Below are 24,076 nucleotides of genomic sequence, written 5' to 3'. Positions count from 1 at the left end.
TTTTCCAAGTACCAGTGGAAGTTCAGAACCTATCAAAAGCTTTTGTGAGAAAATTTGAGGAGTACCGCAATAGATCACATTTCAGCCCAATATGAATTGTACAGTTATCATACATGATAGCCAGGAAGGAACCAAAGACCATAAAGTCATGTTAGAAAGAATTCAGGAGTCAGTTTGAAGAAGTTCTCACTGGTCAAAGATGAAATAATTTGAGAATCAATAAAGATAATAACTTCAATATATTAATATATATTAAATATGCTTAACTGAAGGTATTAGTCAAGACACGCTTCAAAAAGAACATAACTGGCACTGTTTGAAGAAAATGAAGAAACAACTTCTTTTTTTGAGAACTGGTAAATAAAGGGGGTGAAATTAAGCATTTATACTGCCTTCCTGTTATAAGTTTTACCACTAGGTAAATAAATAATAAAAAAGAGAAAGCTTCTCTTCATTAAAAGCAGTATTCCATTAATAAATGACAAGGGCATAATAAAATTAGAATACCACACTTTCACAACTTCTAATAAATGAATGGATTTAGGAACTGATCGTAAATGGCTGCTAACATTAAAATATAGAAGAAATAACCAGCTCTAATTTGCTTTCTGATTAGAATAACACATCACCTAAAGAATAGTCTTACCAAAACCAAAACAAAACAAAGCAAAAATTTCCCAAACCTGAAATCTGATGAAATTTCTAGTATTAACTACCAATTTACAGGAAATTCAGAAGACTGATAAACGTGCTCCATCATGGGGATACAATCATCAAAACCTAGAATAAAAAACTGCAGGGAAAATGACCCACCTACTTCAACCAATAAATTACAGAAAAGAAAAAAAGAGATGAAGGAAAAATCCATAAATTTAAAAACACTTAAAAAGATATACCAACAGATTGCAAGGATGCAACTTATCTAGGTAGTAATTTATGTTGTTAATTTTTTTACAATTTTAAAATTGATATACACAGAGAGAGATTGATTTGTTGTTCCCCTTATTTACATATTTATTGGTTGATTATTGATTCTTGTATGTGTCTGGTCCAGGGATTATGCCCACAACCTTGGGGTATCGGGATGATGCTCTAACCAGCTGAGCCATCTGGCCAGGGCAAAAAGTTGTTAAATTTTTTTTACATATTTTTTTATTGATTCTAGAGAGAGGGGAAAGGAGAAAGAATGAGAGGGAAATAAACATCAATGTGAGGGAGAAACATCAATCACTTGCCTCTTGTATGTGCTCCAATCGAGGATCCACATACAACCCAGGCATGTGCCCTGACTGGGAATCAAACCCATGACTTTTTGGTTTGGTGGACTATGACCAAGCAACTGAGTCACACTGGCCAGAGCAGTTGTTAAAATTTTTGAGAGAATCTACTGACTAGATATTTGATCATACTAAAGAAATGTGGTTAATAATTTTTAACTGTGATAATAGCACTATGGTTATTTTTAAAAGCTCCTATCTTTTTAGAAACATTCTACAAATAAAATGTATAACATGATGATAAGATGACAGTCTCTCCTACAAATCGTGCTAAGACAGCTGGGTAACCACCTGTGAAAGAATAATGTTGATACCCTACCTCACACCATATACAAAATTATCTCAAAATGGATCAAAGACCTAAATATGAGGTAACGCTATAAAATTCTTAGAGAGAACACAGGGGTAAATCCTCATGACCTTGGTTTGACAATGGATTTTTGGTGATGACAACAAAGACACAAGCAATAGAAGAACGTATAGATAATTTGGATTTCATCAAAATTAAAAACTATGGCCCTGGCTGGTGTAGCTCAGTGGATTGAGTGCAGGCCTGCCAACCAGAGTATTTCGGTTCGATTCCCAGCCAGGGCACATGCCTGGATTGCAGGCCAGTTCCCAGCAGGGGATGCATGAGAGGCAACTATACATTGATATTTCTCTCCCTCTCTCCTCCCCTTCCCCTCTTAAGATAAATAAATAAAATTTTTTAAAAATTAAAACTTTGTACATCAAAGAACACTATCAAGAGAGTAAAAAGATAACCCACAGAATGACAAAAAATTCGCAAATCATACCTAATAAAGTCTAGTATCCAGAAATGTAAAGAAACTTAAAACTCAGCAACAAACACATAAACAACACAATCTTTAAATGGACAAAAGACTTGAATAGGCATTTCTGCAAAGAAGATATACAAATAACCATCATGTGAAAAGACACTCAACACTGACAGTCATTAGGAAAATGCAAGTTAGAACTACAGTGAGACACCACCTCACACCCACTAGGATGGCTATACTTGATTTTTAAAAAAGCAGAATATATTTTGGTGTATGGAGTAAGTTGGTGCTTGAATTTCACTTTTTTGCACGTAGCTGTCCAGTTCTCCCAACACCATTTGTTGAAGAGGCTATTATTAGTCAATTTTATGTTGCTGCCCCCCTTTGTTGAATATTAATTGGCTGTAGAGATTTGGGTTTATTTCTGGGCTCTCTGTTCTGTTCATTGGTTTTTATGCCAGTACAAGGCTTATTTGATTACAGTGGCCTTGTAATATAATTTGGCATCAGGTATTGTGATCCCTCCTGCTTTGTTCTTCTTTCTCAAAATTGTAGCTGCTATTTGGGGTCATTTATGGTTCCATATAAATTTTTGAAGTGTTTGTTCTATGTCTGTGAAGTATGTCATTGGTACTTTAATAGGTATCGCAGTGAATCTGTAAATTGCAAAATAAATTCAAGGTGGATAAAAGACTTAAATATAAGCCGTGACATCATTAAGTCCTAGAGGAGAACATTGGCAAGAAAATCTCAGATATTTCATGCAGCAACATTTTTACTGATATGTCCTCTAGAACAAGGGACATAAAGGAAAGAATAAACAAATGGGATCTCATCAAAATAAAAAGCTTCTGCACAGCTAAAAAAAACAGTATTAAAATAAGAAGAGAACCAACTGTATGAGAAAACATATTTACCAGTGATACCTCAGACAAGGATTTAATCTCCAAAATATACAAAGAACTTACATGACTCCACTCTAAGAAGACAACCAACCCAATTAAAAAATGGGAAAAGGACTTGAACAGACACTTCTCCAAGGAGAACATACACAAGATCCAGAGACACATGAAAAGATGCTCAATATCACTAGCTATCAGAGAGATGCAAATTAAAACCACAATGAGATACCACTTTACACCAGTCAGAATGGCTATCATAAACAAAGCAACAAACAACAAGTGTTAGAGAGGTTGTGGAGAAGAGGGGACCCTAATCCATTGTTGGTGGGATTGCAGATTGGTACAACCACTGTGGAAAACAGTATGGAATTTTTCTCAGGAAAATAAAAATCGACCTGCCTTTTGACACAGCAATTCCACTGCTGGGATTATATCCTAAGAACCCTGAAACACCAATCCAAAAGAACCTATGCACCCCAATATTCATAGCAGCACAATTTACAATAGCCAAGTGCCGGAAGCAACCTAGGTGCCCATGAGTATATGAATGGGTCAAAAAATTACGGTACATATACACAATGAAATTCTATGCAGCAGAAAGAAAGAAGGGGCTCCTACCCTTTGCAACATCATGGATGGAACTGGAAAGCATTATGCTAAGTGAAATAAGCCAGGTGGTGAAAGACAAATACCATATGATCTCACCTTTAACAAGAAGCTAAACAATAAAACAAACAAGCAAGCAAAATAAAAACAAAGACACTGAAATAGAGAACAGGGGGGCAGTGACCGGAGGGGAGAGGGGAGGGAATTTCAGGGGGGAAAAGGGGTAGGATTTACAGAAACTAGTATAAAGGACACATGGACAACAACTAAGGGGAGTGGAAATGGGAGGGAGGTGGGGAGCATTTGGGGGGGGCTGGGATGGGAGTAAAAGACAGAAAACTGTACTTGAACAATAATTAAATTAAAAAATTTTCACGTTAGGTAATAAAAGCTAAAAATAAACACCCTGCCAAAAAAAAAAGCAGAATATAACAAGTGGTGGCAAGGACATGGAGAAAATTTAGAATGGTCAGTCATAGTGCAGTTTGATGGGTCCTCAATAAGTTAAACATAGAATTACCATATAACCTAGCAATTCCACTCTTAGGTATGCACCCAAAAGGACTGAAAACAGGGTTCAAACAAAAGCTTTCATCTGAATGTTCAAAGCAGCACTATTCACAATAGACAAAAGGTGGAAATAATAAAAATGCACATCATCAGAGGAGTAAACAAAATGTGGTATATCTATATAACAGAATATTACTCAGATATGAAAGCAAATGAAGTTCTGATGCATCACATGATGTGAATGAATCTTAAGAACATTATGCTAATTGAATAAAGCCAGACTAAAAAGGCTACTATTGCATAAATGCATTTATATGAAATATCCAAAATAGGCAAATCTATAAAGACAAAGAGCAGATTACTGGTTGGTTGCCAGGCACTAGGGGGGAGGGAAGAACAGGAGTGTCCACTTCATGGGTACAGTTTTCTTAAGGGTGGCAAAAACTTAAACTAAATAGGGGTCTGGGTTGCACAACATTGTGTATTTAATGCTACCGAGTTACAGATTCTAAGATGGTTAAAATAGTAAATTTTATGCTCTGTGTATTTTACCAGAATTTTTTAAAGACATGATGAAAATATTTGTTTCAAAATAATAGTAGAAGAGAGGAAGAGGGTCAAGACTGGCTGCTGATAAATGGTTGTTGGGGCTAGTTTTGGGCACATGGATGTTCATTACACTGTGGCAAATACTTCTGTGTATTTTAACAATTCTCCACAAAATTTTTAAAAATCCCATTATGCAGCACACTGAGGTTCAATGGCAGCAGGATAGACCCATGAATAGCCCTTGGGTAGAAAGAAAACAATATTTTCTCAAGCAAGCCAAACATGTTTGTGCTTCTTTTCCAAATCCCATTTTGAAAAACACAGCGACCAGACCTCCCATGAATGCATCCATGGCTCCTGTACCAGCTGGAGAAAATGTCCCACCACTGAGCTCTATTAGGCCACGTAATTACAGTTCCCAAGGAAAACAGTGGAAGCCCAGGGACTCTAGTCTTTTAAAATTAGATTGAACCAAATACTTTCAAATATTCAGTAGGAAACAATCCTGCTCTAGCCAGGCACTAATGTCAGTGATTTCTATAATTTGCTTCTCCATTCAGCTCCAGCTGAACGCTGCTAAATTCTTTTCATCTCACTATGGAAGAAAATGATTGTTAAATTATGTAATGGGATTCTTTTTTTTTTTTTAAGAAAAAGGAAAAAAAAAGGCATTTGCTAGCAATAGGTTCCTATAGCCACACAGCAGCATAGATAATTACTGCCACTGCACAGTGGGGACCCACCCTCACCACAAGTAACCTCATCACATTAATAAACAGAAACAGGGCTCAACATGCCAAGCCCAGCAGCAGTACATCAATAACTTCATATGTCACCAGCAAGAAATAATGGATCATTAATATTCTTCCCAAAAGAAAGTTCTCAAAAAGCTGATGGCGGGGTAACAATACATGCTAATATTTTCTGAGAATTTAGCACATGCCAGGTACTGGGCTAAGTGAGGTGCAACTGTTGTTTTATTAATTCTCCTTCCCCTCAGTTCCCTTTTTGTTATTTATTTGGAAATAAAGCTTAGTTATGGTCTGCAGCCTTATCCACATAGTCATTAATAACTAGAGCAGGGCTGAAAGCATAGTGGTCTTTCAAGTACAGCTACGTGACCTTGGGTGTGCTCTCTGACCACCCTGATGCCCCAACACCATCACTATAAAATATAGCATAAACACATCAACCTAAACAGTTTGATGTGAACAATAATTGTGTCTATCAACATAAAGTTCCTAGAAGCCAGAATTTGGGAACTATATTACTTTTCCACTTTTTGATCTGTTTACATGTATTAAAAAGTCTGCAACTTAGAAGATATCATCAATAGCTCCCCAAGATCCACTTCCCTTGGATGACGAAGAACTGGCTGCAAGGTGCTTATAAAGGGCATTGGACATGTTCTCTGTTAATGAAAGAGTAGCAAGGACACGTCTCTTCTTTTCAAGCTCGTATCACACAGCAAGGAGACACAGTGGTGCATTCTAGGACATTGGCCCCTTTTATCTGGAAGGTTGGGAGACAGTGGTGGTTGGATCTTAAAATTCTCACTCCATACTACTCACATGACTGGGGCAGGAAATGAGATTCACATGCATGTCACTTGGAAAGAGAGAAGGAAGGTTAAGTTGAAGATGAGGACAGAACTGTGTCGGGCACAGCGTGGGCTGGGTTTGAGCCTGGAACAGTGTGATGGAGGAGATATTTAAAAACAGCACCATGTGGTACAACTCAATTATTAGGAACAGGGTTGCTTGAATTATTGGATACCAGTAATTATTTCTACATAAATCAAAATGCTTAATTTTAAAAAACACAGAGTTTTGACATAGATTTCACAATTTGCATGGTTGCTTTTCACATATTTTTGTCAGTTGTCTTGTATTTCTGACCAGCAAGATGTTTTCTCTTTGAGGTTGTGGGGGAAGGGGTATTTCTGGGCTCTCCTGTGCTTTTCCCTCTGCACACCATATTTAAGGAATGGGTCTTTGGCCTTAGCTGATCCCAGATGGTGTTTCAGAAGCACTATCTGAGCTCACCTCCCCACCCGGCCTAAGCAGCTCAGGCTGATTTCCAGGGTCCCTACGGCATTCACTTACTTGCTAGTTAATTGGTTTTAAGTTCCTCTAACAAGAAACAAAGCTTTAAAGTATTTTAAAACTGCAGGCACTAGCTCAGAATACCTTGGCAGAAACCCATTCCTCCCAAATGTCATAAGAATAAATGAATACTAACAGATCCCTTCTCTTCTCTAGTAAAAGGAGGGGCAAAAGGCAGGAATGAGGAAGAGGAGGGAGTGGGAAGAGGAGGTCTGCCTAAAATGAGAGAAGTATGCACCAAGAAACTGAAGAGGCACCCAAGGAAAAGGATAGGGAAGATGAACTTCCAAGAATTCACAGCTCTGAAAAGGATCAGCTGATTGACCTTGAAGGTCCAGAAACATCAGCAAGGCATAGGCTATTTTTATCATGTGTGGCTGGAAATAGCCACAGATCTCTAATGCATGATTTATGAAGGTGTAAACAAAACCCAAACTCAGTACTTTGTTCAAGAATGGGCTTCACTTGCTAAAGGTAGTTTAAGTCTAACAAGATAAAATACGTGTGTAAAGAAGTACAAAAATTGGTAGGTATACATTTATCATTTCAATCAACTGATATAAAGATAAAGTGAAACTGGCTGGCAATTTCATGTTTGCAAAAGCAACCTAAACAGCTCTTTTAAAAGCTGTTCGTTTTTAAACTAGAATGCATTTGGAGGGGAGAGAAACTCATACTTTGGCTCCTGGATTATATTTTTAGACTTGAAAAGAGAATGCTTAAACTACAAATTCTAATTCTTCCAAAGATAAAAACATGAGTCCCAAAAATGTGAAGTCCCAATCTTGGCCAATGAAGTCTCTGGGTAATGAATAATTTTGTATCTTGAGAACGATAATGGCAGTTAGAACAGACTTAACCAACTGGTATTTTTAGTAACAAGAAGCCTGCCCGAAGGAATTGCTCTCTAGTCACCCATGTGTAAGGAGACACCCATCTCAGAAGCAGCATGGCAGCATTCAAGGATCCAGAGAAGGTAGAGCTCCATCTTGTATTTGGTATCTGGCGCTAAACTTCTCAGTAAGCGTGCATGATGTTCTAGAGAATTTTCCTCTTAGCATATTATTACCAGTCCATTTGGTCCACTGACTCAATCACAGAAAGTAACCTAAGACTGTAAGAAGTTTACAACTTAGCCTCTCAAAATGTTACACTCAAATAGAAGACTTTGAGGTAAGAATAAGAGAACAAGTTTTCAGACGAGTTAAAAATAGGAAAAGAAGAAAATTACTAGCCTTAGAGGACTTAGGACTAAGCAACTTGGTAGTTGAGGATTTTGAGAAACACAAGTAAATTAGAACACAGAATTGGACTCAAAATTAATGTAGGAAATGAAAAAAAGGGTTGTACAGACCATTAGCAGAATAACTTTGGGTATACTTAAGGTCTTTCTTTAGCTGTGGTGAAAAGCATTTTAAGCACAGTTCCAGTGAAATTCATTGGAATAAAAGAGGAAATCATTTTCACATTCTTGTCACAGAATCACCCATTAATTCATAAGAATGGCTCTATAAAAGCTGCATTCAAGCCCAGTGGCAAAGCATTAAATTAAGTGTAGCTTTGACTCTGTGTTTATATCTAAGTAACTTACATTTTTTTCTCTCTAGGTCACACAGTGGGGCAGCTCTGAGGCTGGGGGACTGTTATAATCAATTATTTTAGGCACTTCTATATTGACCAAATTCAGCCTTTTAAAATGTGCAGCTCACCAACAGTAAGATTCAATCACTTCTCTAGACAAGTGACCTAGCTTCTATATATTAAGGAAAGGCATTCTTTCATTATAAAAGTAATAGACACTGATTAACCTCTCCCCCCATGAAAGCCTCATTTCTGATGCAGGGAAAACAGAAAGTTTAATAATAACCATTTAAAAGACTCAGCAAAAGGTGGTTGAATTTTTAAAGATGGTATCCACCACACTTGACATTTAAATTGTAAAACAACCAAAATGTTAGTGGACATGATTTTTGCTAAGCCAAGATGCTACAGCAATGTAATCCAAAGTACAATAGACTTGGGTTTGGCATCTGTGGCCAACATCACTGCAGATTCTAGCAGGTTACCCTCATTGGTGGTTGGAAAACATCACGTCTTAGTTCATCTCAGCTTCTCACTCCCAGGTGGCCTTCACAGGGCATGGACAGTAATAAGGATGCATGACGCTGAGGATGCACGGCAGAGCACGGGAGTGACAAGGCCTCTGCTGCAAACTGGAGTCGCGTGTCCCTCTAAACAGCGGCTCTACTGCCCGAACATACCGCTGCTAGTTGGGATTTCGGGCCCAATATTTCTGATTTGTTAAAAGACCATCTGATTTTTCAAAACCTTTAAAAAGAAACCAGAATTCTATGAGAAACTACTCAATTTTTTTTTCTAAAGTTAGTATAATTATAACACCATCACCTTATGCAAACCAAGCAAAGCACATTTACTTGGACACCATTTAGCCTCCACACCACCAGTGTGAAAACTCAGACCTGGTCCAAAGTTCCCATTTTTATGAGGAAGGAATTCAACAGCAGAGACCCAAATGTCAGGTTTGAATCCAGGTCTCTAGCTTCCCAGCCAGGTTTCAGACACCTACTAGAAAACTTGTGCCTAAAATGCACACAGCATAATTTCTTCACTCTCAGCTCTATAAGGCTACACTGTGACAATCTAATGAATGGTTTATATTGAGTCATTTCAGGACAACAGTCTAAATTACTCACCCACCCTACATTTTGAAAGCTAATCAGAAATTTATTTCCTTTTATGACATATTCTAGCCCTGAGGTGGTATCAAAAGAAACAATGAATTACATATGATTTCCCTTTCTAAGTTTAGAGAAATTAGAAATTTTGTTTAGTAGACGGAGTTTCTCACTCATTCACACATCTCAGTGGCCTGCGGCAAAATGGTGAGCCTCCCCAAGAGGCGGCAGAAAACGACAGCAACGCTGGTGTCAGAGTGTGCCTTGTTTCGGAGAGATCAGAATCTTTATTGAAAGAGCTCTCTTTTTTGATTTCCGGACTGGGCCCCAAGCAGTTGATAAGGGAGAATTACTTGGCCATTATCAGAAGTAGCTGTATTTCCACAAAGAGCTGGTACTAAACAAGAGTTTATCTCTACGACAAGACTGATAGAATTCGCAACGATTATAATTCAATCAGACACCTGAAACAGCACATCTATTGGCTGGCAGTTGATGTGCAGCCCTCTGTCTTCTAGCCGCAGTAGAAAAAGTGCCTGGGAAATATTTTCTGTACTCTGAATACTGGGAAAACATGTTAGAAAGTGCTGTTCTCTTGGCTGTTCAGGCTATGTCTCTATATAACCCACAGTAATATTTTATATCAGTGTAATTCTAACAGAAAGCCATTAGGCCAAAGAGTCAACTATCTGTGACCTTTGCAATTATTTGCTAACACAGTCCCAAAAGATTTGATGTACTTTAAAAAGAATATTTCCTAGACTTTGCACCAGTCTTACGAGCAGCTAACAGATCTTGCTATTCTCTTTGAAAGTTGGGGAACCTGATGAATGGAGATGGAAGGTGAAGTCAAAATGAACTTATATAAACACAAAGTTTCGATCCTATTTGAAATACCAAATTTGATGTGGAAACTATTTTTACAATGAAAAGGAGGCTTCAGGGGCTTGATTCCAGCATCAGGCAGCAAAGTGTTCGCTTCATCACACTGGCTCTGAGAACCTGGGCAAATTTCTCAACTTCTCTGAGCCTAGTTTCCTCATCTGTAAAGCAGAGGGCATGATAATATATAATTTGTATGATTTGAATGGTTGTAAAGATCCAGTGAAATAATATGCCAACGGGAACAAATGTAGTACTTGGCGCACGATAAGCAGGTGAGAAATATCACCTGCCATTGTTATTTACACAAAATGGCCCAAACTGAGTGAGGGCCATTTGAATGGCCTTGGAATAACTATACACTATTATATTCTATAACCAAGTTCCCACCAATATTGTAATATGCTACTAATTTCCCAATTATTATGTTTCTCTTCACCTTTACTTTTGCAGGTGCCCCCTCAGTTTGTCATCAAATAGAAGATGTGTAAATAGAAAAAAGAAGTGATACTCTAGCCCTCATGAGGCATTTCATAGCTTTATGTTTTTACCTCCAGGGACATAGAAGCTAGTGGGGATGGTCAGAACAATCCTGTGCACAGGCACGAATCTGACAAGTGCTAGGCCTTCTGTCTTCCAAGCAGAATGTGGGGCCTATGATAGCTACATTTTGCTCCCTGCATTTAATTACAGGTAGGAAAATGAAAAGTGAAGGAAGGGCTTCTCTCCATGTGACCTGGGTTTGGAAGTGATCATTACTTAATGAAGCCCCTTTGCTGACATCAGGAAGGGAATTGCTAAAACAGTCTCCTAACTGGTCTTCCTGCTTCTACTCTGACCCCCATTCATTCTAGTCTCAACCCAGCTTCCAGAGGGACCCCTTCAATCTGTGGATCAAATGCCATCCCTCCATCTTCAAAACCCTCCAATGCCCTCCCATCCCACCAACACCACCTCACTCAGAGTAAATGCAGATGTCTTTCCAATGGTCTATAAGGCACTGCATAATCTGGCCTCAGGTTTCATCTCTCACATATTCCACAGGGCTCACGTGGCCACCGTACCCAGCACTGCAACCCTTATCTGCACTCCCGTTAACATTTCCCTGCTCTTCCAGGAAGGTATAGCTTTCAGCAGTCTCTCTATAGTTTTCATGAACACAAAACTTACTGTTTGTGGTCTGTTTCAAGAAGATAAGCTGTATGAAAGTCAGGGCTCACTAATGTATTCTAAGAGCCCTTAGAAGAATGCCTTGCAGCTCTCAAGTATTTGATATACATATATATTTGTTGGATGGATAAATGGAGAATGAATAAATGAACACATTCACTCGTAGGCTCTTGGTTGCCAATAACCAACTGGGGTAAAGTGAGAACTGGCAGGCAACAACTTGTTTCCAGAGCACAAAATCTCCTCTTTGAGCTCTGAGGAAGCAAATAGGCTTCCTGCTTTCCCCCAGTACCACCTGAAAGGGAATGCAGGTTTGCTCACTAAAAAAAAAGAGAAAAAAGCTCATTGCCTTTCACAGAACTTCAGGCCAAGCTAAACCTTCATGTTGTAGGATGCCTGCATTCTGGTGCCGCATCCCTCTATTAATAAGCTTTGAGGTCCTGGGAAAGTCAATGAACTTGACTGAGACCCACCAGAATAAATGACAACTAATTTGCTTTCCAGCTTCGAAAATCTCAGCATTAAGAAAAAGGTGACAATGAGTCAAGCCTGCTTGATCATTCTTTATCTCAACCCCAATTTGTAAGCAGTACCCAGACTTTCAGAGTTCAACCTAAAGAGAAAACCCACTATCCTATCTGGCCCACCTCACAAAAGAAATGATGTTAACAGTTAGGTGCGACTCATCTAGAAATACTTACAGTACCTCAGGTGATAAGCTGGAACCTGATTCCAAAGCTATGTTAATGCTTTCTTTTAATTTGGAACTACAGTCCTGACCAAACAAAAACCTTTTCAACAGATGGCAGTACAATAGTTACCGATCGCCCCCTGTCATTGGCAGCTCTTCCAGCTTGTGCCATCTCACCACATCCTCTGGAACCTGTAAGGTATTTTGAACTTTCAAAAGTACCCATGGCACTCAGATGTATAGTAATAACAATAATAATAGCCAAGTCTGAACCAATAACATTACTTTCATTCACAAAACAACTATTTTGTCAGCAACGCATGCCCCGTACGCCACAGTAGCGCTGAGAGCACTCTGAGATGTAAAAGGCGTGCTCCTTCTGCTCGGAACGCCGTCTGCATGAGGAGCAAAGAGAGCTCAATGAAAAGTAACAAAAGAAGAAGAAACAGCAGCAGTGGCTCTGACTTGAGAATTTAAAAGAAAGTTTAGGGGATAAAAATGCAGACATGACACAGAAAATGTCTTAGAAATTACTGAAATTACTGCTGAGATACAAATATCTCCAACACCGCTGGTGAATATTATTCTAGCCATCTTTCCCTTTCTTTTTTAATCAAAATGGAAACATGATATCTAATCACAACCTCCATAAATAGCTTTTAAAACCTCACTATCATTGTTAATGCTCATTCAAATCTACATCATTTTAACTGGCTGAATAGCATCCCTTTAATCAATTTACTTAAGCAATTCCTATTGGTTCGCTTCTACATACGTTTTTCAGTAGCTGCCCAAATATTTATTACTGGGTCATTTTAAAGTAAAAGTACTTTGTTTGGGAGATATATACAGTATATCTCTCTGTGTGTATATCTGTATATATGTCAATTGCTTTTGAATAAAGTTCATTTGTACGAGTGGGGTTTTGCATATCCATTCTGGGTTTATCATTTAAACAAAAAAGCTTTGCTATTCTACTCAGTAAGAAGTGGTATCTAATTCCCATCTACTTTTGCATTTATATTTTTAGTAAGATTATATTTTAAAAACATCTTATTTGGTAATTGATACTTTGTTAATTATTGCCTTGTTCTCGACTCAATCTATTAGTAGTTTCATATTTTTCCTATGGATTTATAAAAACTCTTCATCTTTAAGTTACTAAATTCTTTGTCATGGCAGATTAAATGAATATTTCCCTGAATTGGCTATTTGCATTTTTACTTTGTTTATTATGATTTTATAATAAAAATTTTATATATCTCTCTCTTTAGTATTATAGAATCATATTTCTTTTATGATTTCTACATTTTAATTGTCACATTTACAGCTAATATATATTAAGAGGCCACAGTTAAAATCCTCCTGTAACTCTTTCATAAATCACATGAAAATATGTAAAATCAATGTGATCATACAAAATGAGTTTACTTACCGCAAAGTACATTTTTTTATTTTGAATTTAGAGATGAGTCTTATGGGGGAAAAATTCCCAGCAGATCTTTTCATTTCCAAAGATTATAGTATTCAATATTGAATGACATGAAAATCTTATTTTTTTGAGCCAACAAACATTATTATATTGTTTTAATTGCCATTTGTGTCCATTTGGCTCCTCACCTGGACTATATGTGCCTTATGCATTAAGAGAGTAACTTCCACTCAAGACTGAGTTCTATGACAAGTTATCTATAAAATAGTGGTAACTGGATATACATAGTTTAATAAATAACTTAATAAATAGTAAGCACTGGATGATTCAGTGAATTTCATGTGTAACACACATATTAAGACTTCTTGAAAATGAGAAAGATGATAAATAGTTAAAAGGGTATGTTTGTAGCTATTAATCTAAGACCATCATATGATATAAACAGAGGTGTGTGTGTGTGTGTGTGTGTGTGTGTGTGTGTGAGTGTGTGTGTGTGTGTGAGAGAGAGAGAGAGAGAGAGAGAGAGAGAGAGAGATTGAGATCAAGCAGCTCCAGAATCCAGGCTGCCACTGAATGAATGGACCTATAGTAATGGGTGGGTATAAAATTGACAGGTGAAAGTCAAACCAAGACAGCATTATAGCCTTCCCACAGAACAAAGTGAACAAAACTTCCAATGGTAGAAATCAGGAAAGTGAGAAGAAGAGCAATCTGAGCTGGGCAGGAAGGGGATAGGAGTAGTGGTTCTGCTGTTAGACACACTGCACATACATTGGGTGGGATACTCAATTACAGTTGTGCCTTAGACTGTCAAAAATACAGGGCTAGGGCACATATCTGAGTGGACCAGGGGAAGTAGGAAAGGGAAGCAACCTTTGAGAGTGCCTACATGATCTCAGACACTGTCTTAAGCATTTTTCTCATAGAATTATAATTAGAATTTCAGTCATCCACACATCAGTGATAGATTAGAGAAGCACTTGTGCAGAGCTTGCTGAGATCCTGGCTCCACCATTTCTAGCTGTTTAGACATGGAGGCAGTTTGCTTACCCTCTCTGTTAACCTTAGTTGTATCACCCCCAAAATAAGAGTAATAGTATGTACTTCAAAGAGCCAGAATAAATGATACAACCCAGAAGAAATAGCACGATACCTGAAATATAATAAAAACTCAATATAAGTAGTCATTAATGGAAACAGAACAAAGAACTTAACAACTGGTTTTAAGGATGGTCTGCATTAAGAGATAGAAGGCAGAGACACTAAGAATACAGAGAGGTATGCAAGAAAATGGGGGAAACTCTTGAAAACACAAAGTTATAGAAATCATGGGGCTGAGGGCTTCTGAGGAGTTCCTTAATCAAAGTTAGTCATGAGGACGGGGAAATGGACCATTTAGTGCTGCTTGTTCTTCATGTAAGCAAAGTCAATTTGGAGAGCACTACATACCCAAAGTTGGTCATCCATGCCGGGTGGGTTCTTTTTAATAAAAGCACCATAATATGTAGCAATATTCCGATGATGAGAATATTTTTTCAGCATGTTAATTTCTTGCTTTATTTCTTCCTCTTCATCCTGTATTAGAATAACAAATATTTGGTCACGATAATCCATGCCTTAGTAGAATTCTATTTCTTCATCTGAATCAACTACATAATAAATTCTTTGTTTTTTTTCTTCTGTGGTGATAAACAAGTACATTAATTGTATAAGTTGACTTTTTTTTCTTGACTGCAAAGAAAAAATTTGCAAGACAACAAACATATTGGCAAGCCAAAGGGTCTTGTGTTTGTACAACAAATAGGCATAGCAGGTTTGCTGGGGGGAAAAATAAAACAAAACACCTCATTCCTTTACCTGGAAAAGAACCAAAGTAGGCTATTGAGATAAAATTCACTTCAGACCTCTGGGAACTATGTCCATCAAATACCTATTACTGATTCTGTCTGGTATAGAAAAGATTAAGGAAAGTGAAAAAAATAGAGAGCCATATTTAAAATTTAAAATTTAAGTTCGCACTCTTTGAAGCCGACTTTGACTGAAGTACCTGACTGCAGATGATGAAAGTCAGAGGAGAAGGGAGTGAGGGTAAGTTCCCTAGATCTGAGGAAGTTCATGAAGCAGGAGTACCCAGCTCGCCTTCCGGAAGCTCAACATGAAGAGAAAGGGGAAACATGGCAGTGACACCGATGTGAAAAGACACAACTCTCCCAAGTGTCCCCATTCAGGTTTCATTTGTTCTGAGCTTCAACTTGGAGTCCACCAACTTGAGTCATTTTTACACAGCCCCCACCCCCACCCTAGCCAGGCACCATTGATGGAGAGAGTTGTGTTCTCCCATAATTTTATTTTCATATGTTCACATCAGTTGGACTTTAAAATAGTATTTTATTTTTGAAGTTGGTGGAAAAAGTCTACAGCCATATCACCCTGAATGGCCTGATCACATCTGAAGTTGGTGGAAAAAATTTTTTATCTCAGGGAACATGTGTTTAGACACAGCAGTAGGAATGCATAAGTATAAGATGTTGCCATGGCCTGAAAAGACACACTCGCAGTGGGTCCTGCTTGTCCCCTTGCCCCTTCCCGCTGCTCAGCCTCCCTCCCACTTCTCAACATTGCCAGGCCCTTCTGCAGTCTCTCAGGGGATGTCTTTGTTCAATTCCTCTTCTTCACACAGTTCCCACTCACCATTTTTTATTGAATTTAATGGACACTCCTCAGGGACATCTTCCCTAACTCTCTCAGGCAATGTCAAGCTCCACCCACCTCCCGCCCCTGCCACTGTACCTGTCCATCCCCTACTGCTCTTGACACATGGGCCATATTTGCTGGTATCAGTTGGAGGGGTGGGTCAGTTGTGTATAACTTCCCATTTACTCGACTCTCTTCTGCATGAATCATAAGCTTTCTTCTGCCCTCAGATCCCAGTTCCAAAGTCCCTTCCTCAGGAAGCTCTCTGACCTGCTTGATTTGAGGGGAGCCCTGTGGATCATCCTGTGTCTCTCCCATTGTAGCACCTGCCAGAATTGCAACTTCATTTAGCTGTCTAATCATTTAAGTACCTCTTCCCTACCAGTTCATAACGACTCTAAACATAGGAATCTTTTGCTTTCTATAACATCCCCAGCACCCAGCAAAGTGTCTAGGAATAAATGTGCATAGAAGATTGAATACCTACAAAGAGCCCAACCATGCACAGCAGTGTTAGTGATGCCTGAAAGGAACTGCTTAAGAAGAAGATGAGGAGAGTGGTAAAATGCTGACATTTCCTAATCACACAAAACTAAGTTCAATAAAAAACCATGGAGATGTGCAAACCTAGGAGAACTGAGTGGGTTGCACATCACGTGGCCTCACTAAGTTGAAGACTAGGTAACCTCAAAATAGAACGCATGATTGGCATGCTGAGCCAAGGTGAAGCACGCGGCCGTCACAGTGGAGGGGAGTGAGGGGTTGGGATGATGACTGAGGGAAGGGATGGCTTTCTGCTGACCAAGGAAGGAATTCTTCCCTGCGGCTATGGAAAGCTGCCTACACCTTCACCACAGACCTCAGGAGATGATGACCTTCACAGACCTCGGCTTGTGGACAGGTCCCTGTAACATGCCTCAAATGTATTCCTGTGGTGCATGTGAGCTATTTTAAACTCACCGCGTGGGGCCTAATAACTGTGGATGATGGTAGGATGTGAGCAGATGTACTTTAGGGAAGCATAAATAGAAGGGGCAAAAACAAACCTGAGGGTTACTGTGGGCAGCCTGGCCTTGACAGCTGCTTCGATTAAAAAGGCAAGTACACAAGGCAGTAAAACACTGATCACTGTCTAACTCTGCCTGACAGCTCCTGTCATTCCTAGTGAGCAGCCAGGTCCTAAAAGTGCCTGCTGCCTGCCTCCTAGGTCCCAACAGGACAGTGAATGATGGGGGAAAGTCAGAGGTGGCAGCTGGGGGGAGAAAGGAGTTCTTAGAAAAAGCTTACCAAATCATTAAGAAAATAAAAACTTATGAAACCATTAAATAACAGTGTAATACAGTATATTATTAGACCCAGAATAAATAGTATTGGAGATCGGGATGAAGTCAGCACGTTCTCTATCACTTTGAAAAGGTAAACTGAGGCAATATGATGATGAAGAAATCATGTACGTTGAGTCGGAAAAGTGGGGGTGGGCAGGCTGCACATTCAGTTTGGGCTCCACTCGTTTCTGGCTATGTGATCTCAGGAAAGTGCTCTACCGTTTAGAGCCCAGTTTTCTCATCTATAATGAGATACAGATTTTATAATAGTATTATTATATATCCCAGTCTTTTGTGATAACTAAAGAAAGTATGTGAAAGTTATACACTGTAATACAAATAAACATTATGATTAATCTTCTCAACCAACAAGTAAATAAATAACAAGGATAGGATGGTGGGAATGTGAGTAACTTGAATTTTAGGTTTAAATTCCACTGTTTCCAAACACAGTGATGGAACCACTGTGGGTCATGGTTATGTAACTCTAAAATAGAATCTTGACCTTGCTCTTACATAATCTTGTAAGTGACCATACAATTTCTGAGGACTTCAGGGCTATTGTTTATCCAGATTTCTAGTGTAGGGCAAGGGCAGCAGTAAATTATTCAGTGAAATTGAAAGGGGGCACTTACTATAACCCATTTCACTATTCAACAAGCAATCTACCCTCTCACAGTATGGCTTTTTGAAAGAGATGGGTTATAATGTTTTCCAAAAGACAAACACTACAACTGAGGTTAGAATTAGGTTACAAAGTTGTAAGACTCAGATATCTTCTATTTTGTAAATGGATCGTTTCTATGTCTTAAGAATTAAGCACAAGCATCAAGCTCACTGGGGAACTAATGGCCACTGGATCATAACTGTAAACAAAGCAATGCTACCAAACTGTCACAAATTGAAAAAGAGTTTTTTCATACGCAAAGTCTAGTGTTGTAGAGGAAGAACCATTACTTCAAGCGGATGCCTTTAATATCTAATCTGAGCTGATTCAGGCATGGCATTTAAACTTTTCAAATGTCACATATTTGCACCTATAAAAGGGAATAAGAATACCTTTCTAAGTCTCCTCTCAGGGCTTAAAAATGATTAAATGCTTATTAAGCATAAGCAAAGCTTTATTGCCAACATAAAGAAGATTTTTTTCTCTCAAGATCATAGGAATCTATTTATTGCTTAGTATTTGTGGTAATTAACAAAAAAGTGGCCATGATATTCAGCAGTCTCCCTCTTGAGGATTTGAAGTCCATTTCCTTTCCTCATTGTTGGGTTGGCCCTGTGACTTGCTCTGGCCCATGGGACATTAGCATATTGATGGAGCAGAGGCTTGAAAAGTAGTGTGTATTGGCCTGGTGCCTCCTAGCTGCTTGCCGGGAGCAACTTGCGAAACCAGGAGCCGCCTCCTGGAGGAGGACGAACCCTATGAAGAGGGGGTGATTTTCAAATGCGAAGAAATGGATGACTCCAGGTCATGCTTTTAGGCCACTACCTTCCTATGAAGATCATATGAAGATAATATGATAATCATTACCATGGTGACAAAATACAGCAAAAGCCAAACTTATGTAATATTCACTACATACTAGAGGCTGTGTGCATATTATCTTAGTTAATACTCAAAACAGCTCTATGAAATAGATCCATTTAATGATCTTATTTTACAAATGAGGAAAATGAGTTCATTCATATGTTAAATGTTAAAGCTAAGATACAAAGTGAGAGTTGTCTCATTCCAAAGCCAGTGCTCTTAATTCTATACTGAAAACTCCTAGACAGAAAAAGGATCATTACCCATGGCGATGAAACCAAAGTGCTAATCACGAAAGAAGAATTTAGGGGCATTTTAATCAGGGCTGGATTACAGGGCTAAAGAGAAACCTGTCTTTGGTCCTGCAATTAAAGAAGCTTCTCTGCACGGAATAACATTTACTTGTGAATGATTTCAGGGGATAATGGAGGTATTCTAAGTTGCATATTTATTAAACAGGGGAACACATTATAAGCCCCTACAATATGCTAGGATTTAAAGATAGGATTGATAAGGCATTTAATATTAATGTGCTCTCTAATAAACAATTTGCCTAAAATATAGTTCACAACCCGTGGAATGGAAATAAAACTATGTATAAAATATAATGATAATCCAAGGGCCTGGTCAGTCCGAACGCTAGAAGGAAATAGGCAGTGTATAGACTCATGAATGCCATGCCCTTCTAGATGTGCAGGTGCTGACTATAGTCCCTGCTGCTCCTGCTCACCTGTCCTGCTTCCTACAGGGGTTGCTGGCATTGGGCAGGCATTCATGTTAACCTATCATTCTTACCTGCATTGTTGACTAAATGGAACAAAAAAAATTGAAGACTGTTTTGGTTAAAGAATCTTTGACTATTAGATTTTTAAGAGATTGTTAACATTTTCTAGGATGTGATTTTTAAAAAATATATAATAATTTGGATAAATTCTTCCAATAAAAATTCAAGATACCAACAAATAGCATCAACAAAAACTTGACTTTTTAAATCAGTAAATCCTTATTTTATAAGCTTAATTACATAATAAGTTTGAGCCCTGGCTGGTGTAGCTCAGTGGATTGAGCGCAGGCCTGTGAACCAGACAATCGCGGTTCGATTCCCAGTCAGGGCACATGCCAGGGTTGCAGGCAGGTTCCCTGCAGGCCAGTTCCCAGCAGGGGACGCATGAAAGGCAACCATACATTGATGTTTCTCTCCCTCTCTCCTTCCCTTCCCCTCTAAAGATAAATAAACAAAATCTTTAAAAATATATATATATAATAAGTTTGATCTAGTTATAATCAATGACAATAAGCAGGCTGTTTTAGTCAATACAGAATTAGAATTTTTGAAGGAAATTTAAAGTCACATATCAGCCTCAATATTATAATTTTTGGTTTTGTTTTGGTTCTGAAGGATAGAGAAAATCTATATTTCCTAATATAAGTAACTGCAAATGGTAACAACTCCTTCTTCTTTTGTAACAATTACTTTAAAAGAGCACGCTTTGAAATCTTTATACTGAATGACATTCTCCATTCGAATGGAGTAACCTAACAGTGCAAACTGAGGAGCTACCATTTTTCAGTGCCTTCAAAGTTCGTATATAACACACACAGTTTGATGCTTGTTTTTAAACCACAGTTTACTAAATGTTAAAATGCCCATATTATATCATAAATGAAAATTAAGTAAATGTGGATCCCCTAAAATTATCTCAAGGTGGAGTTACATGCCCACAGACTACATTTTTACAGACAGAAGGAAACAGACCCAGAGTGGATTGATGAGGTGCCTAAGCCCACATCTCTTCATTGCAGCACTGCTAGAACTTGTGACTTGACCATGACGTTCTGCGGGCAGCTCCTGGGGGTGCTGTACACTGTTCATTCAGCGAGTATTTAAGTGCCCACTATATCCCAGGCACAATGCTAAATGTGAACAATATAATAATACAACAACGGGCATAACAGATTCAAGCTTTGCCACAATGAAACTTACTATAGTCCAGTGGGGAACACAGATGGAAGTCAAAGAACAACAGAGATGTGTGCAAACTTACTAACACACGAGGGATGGGCAGCTGCTCTCACTGGAGGCCTATGGGAGACAGCCCTGAGAAATCCAAGTCTGAGCTGGATGCTAAAGCCCTCCTGGGAGTCACCCCAGCGGGAAGAAAGAAGAAGTATGATGTGGTGTGAGGAGAGAATCATCTTCCTGGCAAGGAAACGGTGGTTGCCGAGACCCTGTAGCTGGAGGGGTAGGTCTGTTATCGTCTATGGGACTCGGAGCCAGGGGGAGACAGGTGAAAAACATTGGCAAGAGACACTGTAATAACCACATGCACCAGACACTGTGTTCTACATATTGTTCTCAAATGCCTTATAAGTAACTGCATTTACTTTTCATACTACCTTTATGAGGGGAGTGATATGATCCACATTGACACATGTGGCAGAGAGAATTGTCCAGGGAAAGAGGACCACGAAGTGTCAAAACGAGCATATACTCAGGTAAGAATGATGACTACACTGCTCCTCTTTACCACGAGGCGAACCCACTCTGTCCTACATGGGGCGGGTGCCCCTTAGAGAAGCAGGTAACACAAATCTGATGCATATCCTCTTCGTCCCCGAGCCTCCACTAATGTCTGACTCCCAAGAAAACCATGAATTACTAGAAAGATCTATCTACACTCAAGTCAACCAAAGCAAATATGTTTAACCCTAACAGTACTGTCATTCATTTGGGTTACATCAGCTGTAAATGAGGTGACTTACATCTTTAGTTCCTGTGGGCTGTTATGGGAATCTGAAGACCGCACTCCGGTCGGTGGTGCTCCCGGACCCCTCGCTGTTGTTACAGGGCTGTGGGGAGGGTGGGCACACCCTGACCCGCTGGATTTGAATTCGAAACTTCCGCCACTTACTGTCTGTGGGGCTTGAACAAGTTACTTAGGCTCTTGGTGCTTTCAACTCCTCATTTGTAAAAGGGACATAATAACAGTATTCCCTTAATGGGAGTTGTTTTGAAGATGAAATGAATTAATATATATTGTATTACAGTGCTTGGCACATGAAAAACCCTCAATCAATGTTATCAATTTTTATTTTGACCATGGTTGTTGTTGTTATTTTTTTAATATTTTATTTCTTTTTTAATTTTGTTTTAGAGAGAGGGGAAGGGAAGGAGAAAGAGACAGAGAGAGAAACATCAACATGTGGTTGCCTCTCATGTGGCTCCCCACTGGGGACCTGGCCCACAACCCAGGCATGTGCCTTGACTGGGAATCGAACCGAGACCCTTTGGTTCGTTCACAGCCCGAGCTCAACCCACTGAGCTACACCAGCCAGGGCTGTTGTTATTATATTTAATATTATGTGTTATGCTAATTATCACTCCCCCCCCGTTGGGAGGGGGGAACTAAATGTGCTTATAGCAGTGTGTGTCCCTGACTCTTCCAAACAAGGGAAGACAGATACAGGGGTTTTTTTTGTCCAATTTTAACAAATATTCACTTAGTTCCTTAACTACAGGCAATACACTCTACCAAAGGTGACTGGGAGAAGGTCACTTCCTCATTCTTGAAAGAGAGATGCAGGATGGTCATGGCTTCACCTATAGGAACTCAGTAAATAAGACAGAAATAGAAACTCAGTGGGGCTGGGCTTAAAATGGACCTTCTAGTAGAGAAACCCCACCATGTTACTTTGCTATTCAGCTCCTGGCCCGACACGGACTGGCTCCAGCAGTAGTCTGCAGGGAGGGCCAGGAGTCACAGCCTCCCAAGTTTTGTTAAACAAACAAACAAAAACCAAAATAAAACCATTCCTCTTACATCTCTTCTACATATTGCATTTTTCCCTAAGACGACTTGATCAAAGTTTCAATTTGGTAAACAAAGGCTGTAAAAACCTTGTAAAGTCCTAGCCACAGCATTCAATTCCTTCACGACCTGGCCTAACTTGTCCAGATTTATCTTGTGCCGCCAGGTCCTTAGCACTTTTTAGTCCGTAAACTCTGCAGTAGTTCCCTGAAAATGCTCCGCACTCTCCCAACCTCCACGCCTTGGTACAGGCTCTTTCCTCGGCCAGGAGTGTCCTCGTGTGATGGTCCCCCTAGGCTTAATTACTACCCCTCAGTGTCCAGCTGGGAAGGACTCCCCAGAAGGTGACAAAATACAGAAATTCCCCATAGTTATTTCAGAAAATAAAAGAACTTCAAAGACCTAGCCTGAGTTTAAGCACTAATTCTGAAGCAAGTATTAGCAAATTTGGAAGTGTCTCAGATCTAAAACCAGAAGGACACAAGCATTATATTCAATTCCATCTGTGGCTATTTTCTATTAAAAAGAGAGAGAGAGAGAGAGAAGTAATATAGAATAAAAACAATAATTTAAAAATTGATTTCAAGCTATGGCTTTATCAGTTTCATTACAATAAACTATAGTAACTTTGCAGTAAATCATTGCAAACAATTAACAAAGATGACCTTTGAGAATTCATTTCAGTTTTTAACAGAGCAGCTATAATGAGCACAATTAGAATAATTGGTAAGAAGCTTCTGCAACATTCCATAATACACAAAAGACAACATGGCAAAAAGAAATAGATTGTTTTCTGAGGACACCACATGAGTTTCACAAAGGAAATCTTATGTTGACTGTCATGCACAAGGGGGTGACACAAAAGTCATTTGATGCTGTATCAGATGCCATGGGAATAAGAAAACCATTTCCTGATGTGTATCCATGTTTGCCTTTGTAAAGGGTCAGTGGTTACATAATGGCCAATGATGTGCCTAAATCAGGAAAACTATCAAGCCCTTTCAACAGGGGTTCCCCAAGAGAACTAAGCCAAAATAGTATAAAGACTCCATTGTATGCATGACTCTCCTATGCACTGAGAATGCCGTTAACTTTGTACCATCCTTGGGAGAATC

General features: G+C 39.0%; 1 protein-coding gene across 5 annotated transcripts in view; it reads right to left on the bottom strand.

Moving 5' to 3' along the window:
- The window catches only part of TNIK (TRAF2 and NCK interacting kinase), a 350,236-nt gene that overhangs the window by 128,777 nt on the left and 197,383 nt on the right, over positions 1 to 24,076 (bottom strand). For all 5 annotated transcript variants that reach the window (XM_053657848.1, XM_053657844.1, XM_053657845.1 and 2 more), the window contains exon 4: positions 15,052 to 15,177. In XM_053657848.1, the coding sequence (XP_053513823.1) occupies positions 15,052 to 15,177 (126 nt within the window). The remainder of the gene's footprint in view (positions 1 to 15,051; positions 15,178 to 24,076) is intronic.

The sequence above is a fragment of the Artibeus jamaicensis genome, unplaced genomic scaffold (genome assembly GCF_021234435.1).
Source record: "Artibeus jamaicensis isolate MK-2021 breed Jamaican fruit bat unplaced genomic scaffold, CSHL_Jam_final scaffold_474, whole genome shotgun sequence".
Lineage (NCBI taxonomy): Eukaryota > Metazoa > Chordata > Mammalia > Chiroptera > Phyllostomidae > Artibeus > Artibeus jamaicensis.
Note: the sequence above shows the minus strand (reverse complement) of the source record. Positions and strands in the feature narration are given on the sequence as shown.